Below are 13,468 nucleotides of genomic sequence, written 5' to 3'. Positions count from 1 at the left end.
TTGTACCGTAAACTCATGGTCAGTGTGCTCTAGCTATAGTATTGTATGTCAGTAAGGCAGAGGAGCGCTGTATTCCCACAATCCCCTCCATGCTGTCCCGTTACCTGAACTGCATGTCATATAAAGCTGGAACCAGTCTGCATGCATAGATACTAATGTGGAGGTCATGCATCAATCTTCTCTCAAAAAAAGTGGCGAGTCTGTACATGGCTGAGGTTAAGGTCACCTGTGAGACGTTTTATTTGTTAATGATTCCATGAAAAATAACATATTATAAGTGGTTACGTCGAGCCTGATGGATCTTTGACCTATTGATCTCTAAGAGGTGATGAAAGGTGATGAAACCTGGTGAAAGGTCATAGTCTTAAAGGGATAGTTCACCCAAAAATGACTCACCAACATGCTATTTCAAATGTGCAGGGATTTTATGTCACCATAAAGTTTGGGAGGTATGTAAGGAATAATTAATGATGAGCTGTTGAATTATTAGATAAAATAATGCACAATGGAAGATAGGCCGGAGTCAGTTATTCTGCTCACACTACCATCCCTACACCTAAAACATTGTTCAAATGTTGTATTTCAGACATTTGTCAGTTTTTTGTCCTGTGTGTGGGACTAGTTTCATACACGTCTCATCTAAAGTCTTCTGTTTTGTGATTTTTGACTGTGATATAACTGAAATCATTCAGTGTAGTGATATAGAGCTGTAATGCAGCCAAAACCTGCCTGGAACTACTTTAGCTCCATTTATCTGATAAATAATGGCACACCTTCTGTTCACTGGCCAAATGAGAATCAAGCATTAAACATATATAAATAAGATAAATATTTTAAAGTCGTGTGCACTTGTAAACTGTAATCAGAATAACTTAATTACGAACACCCTCTCTTCGCTGATTGGTGTTTACTAGCGTGTTTCTGTCAGATATACTACATTGTAAAAAACTATTCGTTGTCTCTGCTAGCAAATACAAATAACAGATAAACCGACTGAACACAACCTTTGAAGACAGATCTGTTGTGACCTCAAAGGTTGCTACATTCATGTTTAATATTGGACTTTGTGCTGAAAACTACATTACCTATAATGCTGTGCCAAAATTCAACCAATCATAGAGTTGCAGAGAGCAAAGCGCACCAAAAGAAACAAGCCAAAATTCTCACTTTCTCTAGATTTAAATTGCATAGTAATTTTTAATATACACTACCTGACTAAGTCTTGTAGTCTATCCATGTTTTAGGAACAACAAAATATACCTTGACTTCTAGTTGATCATTTGGTATCAGAAGTGGCTTATATGAAAGGCAAAGGCCTCTAATTTACGCTTATTTTACCAAAATAAAATATGATCATGCCTAGATTTTTAATGAATTAGGACAGTAAGGTCTGACTTTACGTAGACAAAAGTCTTGTCACTTAGAAATAATGGACAGTATAGAATATAAAGTCATGCTGCAGTGGAAACAGAATGAATATTGTGTATGACTCCCATGAGCTTGGAGGACTGCATCCATACATCTCTCCAATGACTCAAATCACTCATTAATAAAGTCATTTGGAATAGCAAAGTAAGCGTTCTTGCAGGACTCCCAGAGTTCATCAAGATACTTTGGATTCATGTTCAATGCCTCCTTCTTCATCTTACCCCAGACATGCTCAATGATGTTCATGTCTGGTGACTGGGCTGGCCAATCATGGAGCACCTTGACCTTCTTTGCTTTCAGGAACTTTGATGTGGAGGCTGAAGTATGAAAAGGAGCGCTATCCTGCTGAAGAATTTGCCCTCTCCTGTGGTTTGTAATGCAATGGACAGCACAAATGTCTTGATACCTCAGGCTGTTGATGCTGCCATCCACTTTGCAGATCTCTCGCAACCCCAAACCAGGATCTTTCCGTCACCTTACTTGACTGATTTCTGTGAGAATCTTGGGTCCATGCCTGTTCCAATAGGTCTTCTGCAGTATTTGTGATGATTGGGATGCAGTTCAACAGATGCTTCATCAGAAAAATCGACCTTCTGCCACTTTTCCCAATGATCAACTAGAAGTCAAGTTATTATTTGTTGCTCTTACAACTGGAATCGACAATAAGACTTATGTCAGGTTGTGTATATTTTTAGTTTTGTAATCGTCTTTAACCTGTAAATCTTTTATCTGTAAATATTTAATTTTATTTCTGTTTACATTTCTTCCAATAACAAAAAAGCTATTTTCACATTAGATATGTTTATATTTATTTTTTAAACAACACATCACCAATATTTTACGTCTGAGAAGCTCAGGAACTTATTTGGTGGAATAACCTCTTGTAAACTGTAGATTTGTAATAGAGAATTGTAATTTCTAGACAAATAATACTCCTAATGACAATATTTTTATTTGAAATTCAAAATACCCTAATATTTTTTTCCACACACACTATATTTATAGTTTCCAGGTGGCATGGTGGCTCAGTGGTTAGCACTGTCGCCTCACAGCAAGAAGGTCCCTGGTTCGAGTCCCTTGCTGGGCCAGTTGGCATTTCTGTGTGGAGTTTGCATGTTCTCCCCATGTTGGTGTGGGTTTCCTCCGGGTGCTCTAGTTTCCCCAACAATCCAAACACATGCGCTATAGATAAATTGGATGAACTAAATTGGCCGTAGTGTAAATGTGTGTGTGTGAATATGAGAGTGTATGGGTGTTTCCCAATACTGGGTTGCGGCTGGAAGGGCACTCGCTACATAAAACATATGCCGGAATAGTTGGTGGTTAATTCCACTGTGGCGACTAAGCAAAATAAAAATGAATGAATGAATAAATGAATATATAGTTTCATTGCAACTGTAATCCTTCCTGTCTTGATGTAATGTGATTCACCTTGAAGCCAGTTAGTTTAATTCTTAGACTCTCTATAAACATTTTAAAACTCAGAATGGGGAAAATGACAAGAACAAATACTTCTAGGATCAACTCTTCTTACAAAGTGGACAAATGTAATCTATTTGAAATCCCCTTTGAAATCATACGGGTCTGGAATGGCACAACTTTTGATTTTTGAGTGAATTATCCCTTTGAAACTCAACCATTGGAGCGTCAGATCAGGGGAGAAGATCTGGAGCTCTGTGAGCCTGTGGTTTGTTTGCAGATGGACTGATGCACATGCTCAATGAAGACATGAGGGCTGCAATGCCTCTAGAACAAACCCCACTAAACAAAACAAACTTGCCTCAACTACTCAAACTATTAACATGCTCTTTAATGCTGGCTATTTCATAAAAGAATATTCTTCATTTATTTAGTTCATTTTCTTTTTGCACGGTGGGCTTCTGAGAGATGATGCCGGGTGCAGAAGAGAGCGGCCCAAAGAAAGACACCACAATCTGGAAAGAAAACATTTTCTTTCCCTCCTGAAAGGAACCATGCAGGATAAAAGTGACAGGAGATGATGCTTTGGTGGAAATACTGTCGGTCGGTCCATCATGCTGCTCTTTACAGCAATCTCTGATGCTGTTTTTGCAATGATAAATAAAGAGTAGTGAATGCAGTACATTCAATAGAAGCTCAGCGACTTCTCGTGGCACAAGGAGTCTATTGCATCGGGTCAAAGCGTAAGGCAGAGTCCGAAAAAACAAATTGAAGTTCACAATGCCCTGATTTCTTAGAAAAAAAGACGAAGAGAAAAATAGAATCGCTCTGGGGGGCCTATCGATTATCAAAAACAAAACAAAGCTCAAGAAAAGAAACATTGGCACAGAGACTTTCAGAAAAGAAATGCAATCAAGTTAATTGTCCTCGTATTATCGGAAGACTGATAAAAAGATAAAAACTCTGCCCTCTGCTGGAGAACTTTAGTAAAGTCTTCAGAATATTTCTTTAAACTGTTCCTGAACACGATGATTAAAGATGCTGAAAATAAAAATCATTGCAAAATATCAGGGCATATATATATATGTATTTATATAGTCTATAAAAGTGGGCCATCGTCCACTGTGCAAAGGATGAACCCATGCAAGGATACAGCAGTAGTGTGGAGGAGCTGTGCTAGGTTTTGCGGCGGGAGGTATTTAGCCTTTGGATGAGTTGCCCTGATGCAGAGGTCAGAGGTCAGGAGGGTCACTCCATGTTGCCGCTGTCTGAGTGGGAGATATTAAGAGTGTTTGCGGAGGGGAACAGGTCATGTTTGTCGGTGGGACTGTGGTAGTCAGAGGTGGAATCGGGCTCCAGGAGGGACGACAGGGTGAAGTGGGACGAGCCCTTTTTCAGGCACTGCGAGTAGAAGTTTAGTAACAGGTCCAGCTTGTTTTCGATGGACTGCACCTGAAGAGGGAAATACGACACTGTAGTCAACTTACAACAGGATCCGGTGCTATTTCATCATAATCTGATAATGCTCAGGAAATGAGGGAGGACAATTTATTGGATGTCAGCAGTTTTGAAAACCGCACAACACGATGGACTGCAGACAAGGATGAAAAAATACAGTAAATATCTTATTTAAAACAATAAATGGGCTGTAACAAAAACTTTGCTTACTAATCAAACATTAGATATGTGCGGTAGTCTGAAGTGACTAGAGAATAGCTGCTCGATTACAGTTCGGCTCCTAAATTCCATAAAATTCCCCCTATTTTAACTAAATGCTTCTATTATTAAATATTAGTTTATGGATGAATGGATGCATAGATATGTAAAAAATAGATGAATGAATGGATGGATGGATGGAAAGGAGAGAGAATGATGGATGGATGAATTGGAGAGAGATAGAACGATAGATATATTGAACGATAGATAGATAGATAGATAGATAGACAGACAGACAGACAGACAGACAGACAGACAGACAGACAGACAGACAGACAGACAGACAGACAGACAGACAGATAGATAGATAGATAGATAGATAGATAGATAGATAGATAGATAGATAGATAGATAGATAGATAGATAGATAGATAGATAGATAGATAGATAGATAGACTCATGGATGGATGGATGGATGGATGGATGGATGGATGGATGGATGGATGGATGGATGGATGGATGGATGGATGGATGGATGGATGGATGGATGGATGGATGGATGGATGGATGGATGGATGGATGGATGGATGGATGGATGGATAGATAGATAGATAGATAGATAGATAGATAGATAGATAGACAGACAGACAGACAGACAGACAGACAGACAGACAGACAGACAGACAGACAGATAGATAGATAGATAGATAGATAGATAGATAGATAGATAGATAGATAGATAGATAGATAGACAGACAGTTCACCTGTTTCTCCACTTTCACCACACGCCCCATCATGCTTAATTCATCCATCTGTTCCAATTCAGGAGGAGTTTTCTCTCCCTTTTCAGGCCTCAGCTTCTTATCAGATGGAATGGCACCACGGCCCACGATCTGATCCACCCTGTGCATAGAAAGACTCTAGTGTCACCTATTAGGAAATGAAGATTAAACACCGACTGTGTGAATGAAGGCTGGTCGGATCAAACCTCATCTGCAGGCTTTTGATTCGGCCCAGCATATCGAGGTGTCCAGCCGAATACTGTTCGATCACGTCTTTCACATCATATGGCCGCAGGGTTTCTTTAAACTTCCTCTTGGCCACCAGGAACTTCAGGATCCTACATTCATAGACACCAAAGCACATTAGAACCATTGGAAATCTACATTGCAAAAGCCACTACACTGCATGTGCACACGCGCCGCGTTTACGGGAGATTGACAGCAGTAAAAACAAATGCTGAATCAAAACGTTTTAAAATCCTGGATCAATACTGAAATTACTTTTGCGCGCTGGAATAAGAATGACACCATGGCTGATGTATTAAAGTCTTTTAGACAGGTAATGTTGTGTTTTAAAACCATTTTAGTCACGCAAAGCTGATGTAGATTCTGTTGTTTTACGAATGGGTTATATGCACAGAAGTGTTGTTCAGCCACTGAAATCTTCCAGTGAACGATTGATGTGACTATTTTCAGTTTCATAAGGGCCATTTTACAGCATCGATAATGTGGATTTTTATTTAGTTTAACAACAAAACATCAGTAAATAGCGCTATTCCGCCTAGCCTGCTTTACTGAGCTGAAGTTGGTTTTATATTCACATTGGTTCATTTTTGAACAATGACAACCTGTGACGCGCTCTCTATATTGTTCACTATGCTACTCTGAATATTCGGTCAGAAATAGCAAGTATGGCTTAGTAATGAGTGTAATTCCTGCACGCCGCCAGCCAACCACTAAGCATACAGTAATCGCTTTAGGACAAAGCGCATGAGAGAGTGAGACCAGCGATCCTTCCATACATGAAATATTCCACATTATGACAAATTCTGCTTGCTACATAGCTGAAAACGATAGATATAATACAGCTTTTTTGTTTGGAATTGTAGTATTATAAAGTACTATAAAGCTTTCTAACTGGCGAATGACATAATCTAGTGGGTTGTCTACTGTCATCTTTACAGTCCGCGTTCGTGATTTCAGGAGGCGTGGCTTTGGAGGGCAGGGGGGGGACCTTTTAACTTTAACTGCACCTTTAAATCATTTAAGCACTGTTAAAGCTTATGCACATTGGGATGATTTCTGTGCGGTCTTATTGTCAGTGTTTTTGAGATGTTTTTCACATTCATACCCAATTTGATTTCCACTGGGGATTGATTGATGATTGTGCAAAATCACTCCTTGAAGTCAGATGGCACTAAATAAAAAACAGAAATACCCCTGCATGTACCCCGGTATATACCCTGGATGGCACTGCACAACTACATCATATGTCATCATACTCATGCTTTTTCCTTATTTATCTTAGGTTACTCTCCACTACATCACACAAACACCTGCTCAAAAGCCATGAACGAAAATGATGTGAAATGAACCATCACCATTAAATCCTACAGTATTCATTAATTTATTCATTTTTCTTCAGCTTAGTCTCTTATTTATCAGAGGTCACCACAGAATAAACCGCCAACTATTCAAGCATATATTTTACGCAGTGGATGCCCTTCCAGCCGCATCCCAGCACCGGGAAACACACATACAATCTCACATTCACACACACACACTCATGCACAAATTTAGTTAATTCAATTCACCTATAGTGCATGTGTTTGACTGTGGGGGAAACCGGAGCACCCGGAGGAAACCCACATCAACAACTATGCAAACTCCACACAGAAATACCAACTGGCCCAGCCAGAATGCGAACCATGCGACCTTCTTGCTGTGAGGCGACAGTGCTAACCACTAAGCCACCGTGCCCCCTCCTACAGTATTTAATTGGCAATTTATGTGTGCTCAGGTTTACTGTCTTGTATTTTACTGCCACCAAGTGACGTGTTTTCATATAACTTCAGCAGCTCATGGCATATGAACTAAAGCACCAATTTCATAGGGTGACCAGTTTTTAATATGGCAAATCAAACCCAGGGAAAACCAGCAACAATCAAGACTGTATGATTATATGGTGTCACGGCTTTGCAATCAAAAAAATGGGATTATAATGGAAGTCAATGGGGCAAAAACAGTCACAAACACAATGAAAGCGTAGTCAATTTGAATAGTAAACAAGGGTTAAAATTCAGGAAACTCAAACCATTTATAGGCAAAATGACGATGAAGCCTCCATGGCATTACAGGGTAAAACTGGAAAATGCAAACAAAAGCAAACAGCTGAGCAACGAGTCACGCGATTAATTAGCGTAACAAGATTAATTACAGAAGGAGGCCTTATCAATTACAGGAGTGGCTCATAAACAGTGAGCGGAGGAACAGAGAACAAACCCCTTCCTCACGCAGATCATTACTCTGACCGTCACACTCTCTTTACACACACAGAAACGCGTGTGCACTTCTATTGTGTAATGCTTCCTCTTGGGAACAAGAAGAAAAAAATGAGATCCTTCAAATCCATGTTGTTATATTGTAGTGTGTGAAACATAAGATAAATGACAATCGTAACAGGCTCCTATTATGTTGCTGTTTGAGCAAGAAAAAGACCTGCAAATTGTCCTGTAGGAGTTATTCACTGTGTCAGAATCATTTCTTATCACCCTCAAACTGTAATGAGGGGTGGTTGACAATTAGGGTCAGATCCAAGTGCAGCTTTTATTAGAATCGCCAGGCAGACAAGGTTTTAACAGGGACAGACGGTAGCATGTAGATCAGGGATGTCAAACTCAATTTACCTGGGGGCCGCTAGAGGCAGAGTCTAAGTGAGGCTGGGCCGCATCAGCTTTTCCACAAGAAATTAATTATAAATTATTAATTTCTAATGTGTATATATTTTTCATCTTATTTTCATCATCATCATTTTTCCATCCGCTTATCCTGGGAAAGGTCTTAGGAGAGAACTTCAGACTTCCCTCACCCCAGACACTTCCTCCAGCTCCTACAGGGGCAGAGAGACATAGTCCCTCCAGCATGTCCTGGGTCTTCCCAGAGGCCTCCTCCCAGTGGGACATGCCTGGAACACCTCCCTAGGTAGGCGTCCTGGACGCATCTGAAACAGAGGCCCGAGCCACCTCAGCTGACTTCTCTCGATGTGGAGGAGCATCGGCTCTACTCCAAGCTCCTCCCGGATGACAAAGCTCCTCACCCTGTCTATAAGGGTGTGCCCTGCCACCCTGCGAAGGAAACTCTTTTCGGCCGCTTGTATCTGAGATCTTGTCCTTTTGGTCATGACCTAAAGCTCATGATCATAGGTGAGAGTAGGAACATAGATTGACCGTAAATCGAAAGCTTCTTTACCACAACGGACCGGTACATCGACCGCATTACTGCTGCCGCTGCACCAATCCGCCTGTCAATCTCACGCTCCATCCTTCCCTTACTTGTGAACAAAACCCAGAGATACTTGAACTCGTCTACCTGTATGGGTAAGGACTTTTCTTCAACCTGGAGATGGCAAACCACCTTTTTCCGGTGGAGCACCATGGCCTCGGACTTGGAGGTGCTGATTCTCATACTCGGCAGCAAACCACCCCAGTGCATGCTGAAGGTCCATGTTAGAAGAAGCCAACAGAACGACATTGTCTGCGGATAACAGAGATGAAATCCTGTGGTCCCCGAACCGGACCCCCTTCAGCACAAGGCTACGCTTTGAAATCACATCTTATTTTGTGTTAAGCAAAAATAAAAACACACACAAAAAATAAAAAAATATAAGAAAATAAATAGCAATAATAATAATAATAATAATAATAATAATAATAATAATAATAATAATAATAATAATAATAATAATAATAATAATACTTAAATAAACACTGTGTTGTTGTCATTTGTTTTGACTACTTTTACATATATAGAAATATATGTAATGTTTATTGTGTGAGGCAATGCAAATACAATGCAAGTAGCGCTATGCAAATGACCCATAAATAAAGGTGCGACCCTATTGGTCCGGGTTACCGGGGACTCTTATTGCGATGGACAGGTGTCTATATGTGACTGCAGACGACATTAGGGTGCATTGAGTTCCTTACTTTGCATGTTCTCCCCGTGTTGGCGTGGGTTTCCTCTGGGTGCTCCAGTTTCCCCCGCAGTCCAAACACATGCGCTATAGGTGAATTGAATAAACTAAATTGTCTGTATATGTCTGTTAATGAGTGTGTATGGGTGTTTCCCAGTCATGGGTTGCAGCTGAAAGGGCATCCGGTGTGTAAAACATATGCTGGATAAGTTGGCGGTTCATTCCGCTGTGTCACCTGATGAATAAAGGGACTAAGCTGAAGGAAAATGAATGAATTAATGAGTTCGCCCCAAAATGAAAAGTCTGTCATCATTTACTCATCCTCCACTTGTTCCACACAGATTTGAGTTTCTTTCTTCTGGTGAACACATATTAACATTTGCTGAAAAATGCTGGAAAAAACAGCCAGTGACTTCCATAGTATTGTTTTCTACTATGGATGTCAATGGTTGCTTTTTTCCCCAATATTTTTTAGAATATCTTGTTTTGTGTTTAACAGAAGATAAAAACATTGATTAGAGTCCAGAACCACTTCAGTGTGATTAAATGATGAAAAAAACAATCTTTGGACTTTGACACTATCTTTTCTCATCTTTCAGCAAGACATTTTAGCAATTAAAAACATAAAAACGTTTTATTTTAATAAGTACACGTCAGACATGGATATAGTTTCATTTAAAGGGCACATAGTTTACCTCTCTTTTATGATTTAATATTAATATTATGGTTCTTCTGAGTGTGCCAGTTTAGGTTCAGTTTAAAACACAATTCAGATTTTTTTATTATAATGTGTTAAAAAGTGTCATGTTGGGGGCGTGTCCACAGCTCGCTGATTTATGGGTGTGTTGCTTCACATGTAGACTAGTTTCGGCTTCCCGCCCAACGTAACAAGGGGGCGGGGCCATGACCCGCTCTGTGTTTGCAACACAGACAGGCAGACTGAGAGAATCCGCATTCAGTCGTACATGTACGACTCAGACACAGACCAAGCAGAGAGTACAAAATCATTTGTGTCTTTGTACAGTTTTACAGCCAACTGTGTGCTAGTTTCAAGTGCCGAGCTTGTACACAGAAACTAATAACCACACACACTGAATTAACTTTGACTGAGGCACCGGATGCGCTGCTCGAAGCCGCGACACGGCACACCAGACACTCTCTGTGGCGCGGCAGAAACATGAAGTGTCCCGAATCGTTGCACCACGCGTTTTTGAATTCTAAACGTAGGTTTCTGCAGCGGTCCGCGGCGCTTAGCCGTCGACTTGAGTGTACCCTGATAGAAACCGATGTTTAGAATTCTAAAACGCATGCTAGTTAAGATCACAGGGAGCTTCTGGGATCGCGAGAAATGCAAACGGCTGAAGTATAAGGTAGACTCAATGAGAAGTACACATGTTTGCAAACCTACCTAAAGATACAACCAATAATTCCGATTAGAGCGATAATGTGGAGAATATTGATCTTGTGTTGAGCCCAATGAGCCTTGCATCTAAAAATAGAGCTAGGGTGTTCCTTTAGTGATATCGATTCGACTCACGCTGAAAAAGGCGGACGTGAATCAACAAACTGAGGATATGATGACGCGCCTGTCAATCAATATTGGTGGGCGGGGGGACCACTCTCCTACGTAAAGTCGCAAAGTTTGAAAACAGCTCCAATTGGTCCACCGTTTTTTATGTTGTTAAATTGAAAAAAAAGCACTGGGTGTGCTTATATCACCCCAATATGACAGTCTATACACCATACATGCACATATGTCTGTCCAAACAGCTTAAAAAAGTAGATTTTTTACCATAGGTGCCCTTTAAATATATCGGTTACACATGAGAGCATAATTTTTACTTTTACTTTATTTCATTTTAATTTTTTTTTCACAAACAATCACAGCATTTAACTTTTGTAAATTAAGCTTTGTCAAAACGTGATGTTTCATCTGTATTTATTCATGCGATTGCTAATGTTATATTATTTCTTATTTCATTCCAGCAGTTCTAAAGCAAAGTTATGTTTGTCCCCTCTTTTTTTAGCCCTGATCTGCAAAATGATCTGATCCATGACTCAAAAACTGCAATATGAGCCCAACTGTGAGTCTTGTGATCCACTGCACCCCTATTGATTACACACATAAACACCTGCAGTCTCTGCATATCGAAAGCAATCCAGAGAAATTCAGCAGTCAAGAAAGAGAAAACCTGTCAGATACTTTATGCAACCGATACGATCAAACCAGGTGATTTCACTGAATCTCTACCTCATATGACATCACATCAATGCCCTTGACTGCACTGCTATTTTTTGTTAGCCAGACACAGGTTAGCATTATACTGTAAAAAAATTTAGTAAAATAAATAAATAAATAAATAAATAGTAATAATTATAATAATAATAAATGTCAGCTGCAGTTGCAAGAATTTTACTGTTGGCAGAAACTGTAAAATGAAGATATGGTGAAAATAATAATATTAAAATATTATAAATATTTTGTTATTTTTGGAGCTGTGGTGTACTTTGATTTGGATAGAAAAAAGTTATTAAAAAGTTGAAAAAAATATAAGCAAAAATACGTATTTAAATACATATGAAATAAATAAATGCAGGCATAAATACATATGAAAGTAAACAAAGACATGAAAACAAATGGAAATATATATATATATATATATATATATATATATATATATATATATATATATATATATATATATATATATATATATATATATATATATATATATATAATATATAAATAAAAATACAAGCAAAAAACTAAATATATAAAAGGAAAATATATAAATGAATTAATTTAGGATTTACTTTGATTTGAATGACATTTTAAAAAGTTTTCAAAGTAAACAATCCAAGCAAAAAATAAATAAAAAATAAATGCAAGAATTAATACATATGAAAATGAATAAACACATGAATAATTAAATGAGAAAATAAATGGGAAAAAGTATATAAAAAATATTAATGAAATACACATGCAGAAAATGTATATAAAAAGAAAAAAAATGATAAATTAATGTAGGATTAATAAGAATACTAAAATATCACACAAAAAACTAAATGAATGAATAGTGTTATATATAAATATATAAATGACATTAAAAAATTTGTTAAAGTAAAAAAAAATCCAAACAAAAAGTAAATACATATGAAAATAAACAAACAAATAGATAAATAAATGGGGAAAATGATTAAAAAAATAAAATATAAATAACAAAAAATTTAGAAAATATATAAAAGAAAGAAATATAAATTAATTAATGTAGGATTAACAAGAATCCTAAAATATCACATAAATAACTAAATGGAAAAATTAATAGAAAAAAATTATATAAATAAAATAAAATACAAATGTCATAAAAAAGTTTTTAAAGTAAAAAAACAAAAAAATCCAAACAATAAATAAATAAATAAATAAATATGGGAATATATAAAATGTAAGAATTAATGCATATGAAAATAAACAAACACATAAATAATTAAATATGAAAATTAATGGAACAAAAACTATATAAAAAATAAAATACAAATGACATTAAAAAAGTTGTAAAAGTACAAAAAAAATGTAAGCAAACACTAAATATATACGGAAATAATTAAGTAAATGCATGACCAAATACTTCGGAAAATAAATAAAAACAAATAACTAAATCTAAAAATAAATGGGGAAAAAATTATATAAAAAAAATAATAATAATGAATAATACATGCAAAAACACTAAATATATAAAAGGAAAAAATGATTAATTAATTAAAGGGGTGGTCCACAGTGTATTTTTAAGGCTTGGTTGTGTTTATAAGATGCAAAGCAATGTGTGCTCATTCTTCATTTGTAGAAAATCACGTTATTTATTCATATATCTTTCGTCATATATTCATCTATTTTTTCTATGGTTAGATTTAGTTATTTATTTATAATTATCATTATTTTTTTTGGTGTGGTTTTTAATATTGATGCATGTTAAACAGGCCATCGATTTAGTAG

The 13,468-nt window shown here is 37.3% G+C and overlaps 1 protein-coding gene across 1 annotated transcript in view; it reads right to left on the bottom strand.

Moving 5' to 3' along the window:
* Positions 1 to 2,273: 2,273 nt before the first annotated feature.
* The window catches only part of LOC130247010 (potassium voltage-gated channel subfamily KQT member 4), a 125,836-nt gene continuing 114,641 nt past the window's right edge, over positions 2,274 to 13,468 (bottom strand). Inside the window, exons 12-14 of the mRNA XM_056480188.1 lie at positions 5,492 to 5,623; positions 5,268 to 5,406; positions 2,274 to 4,299 (exon numbers count right to left, since the gene is read on the bottom strand). Of these exons, the coding sequence (XP_056336163.1) occupies positions 4,096 to 4,299; positions 5,268 to 5,406; positions 5,492 to 5,623 (475 nt within the window). The 3' untranslated portion in view covers positions 2,274 to 4,095. The remainder of the gene's footprint in view (positions 4,300 to 5,267; positions 5,407 to 5,491; positions 5,624 to 13,468) is intronic.

This window comes from Danio aesculapii, chromosome 19, assembly GCF_903798145.1.
Source record: "Danio aesculapii chromosome 19, fDanAes4.1, whole genome shotgun sequence".
NCBI classification, from domain to species: Eukaryota; Metazoa; Chordata; class Actinopteri; order Cypriniformes; family Danionidae; genus Danio; species Danio aesculapii.
This window is presented reverse-complemented; position numbering and strand designations above follow the sequence as displayed.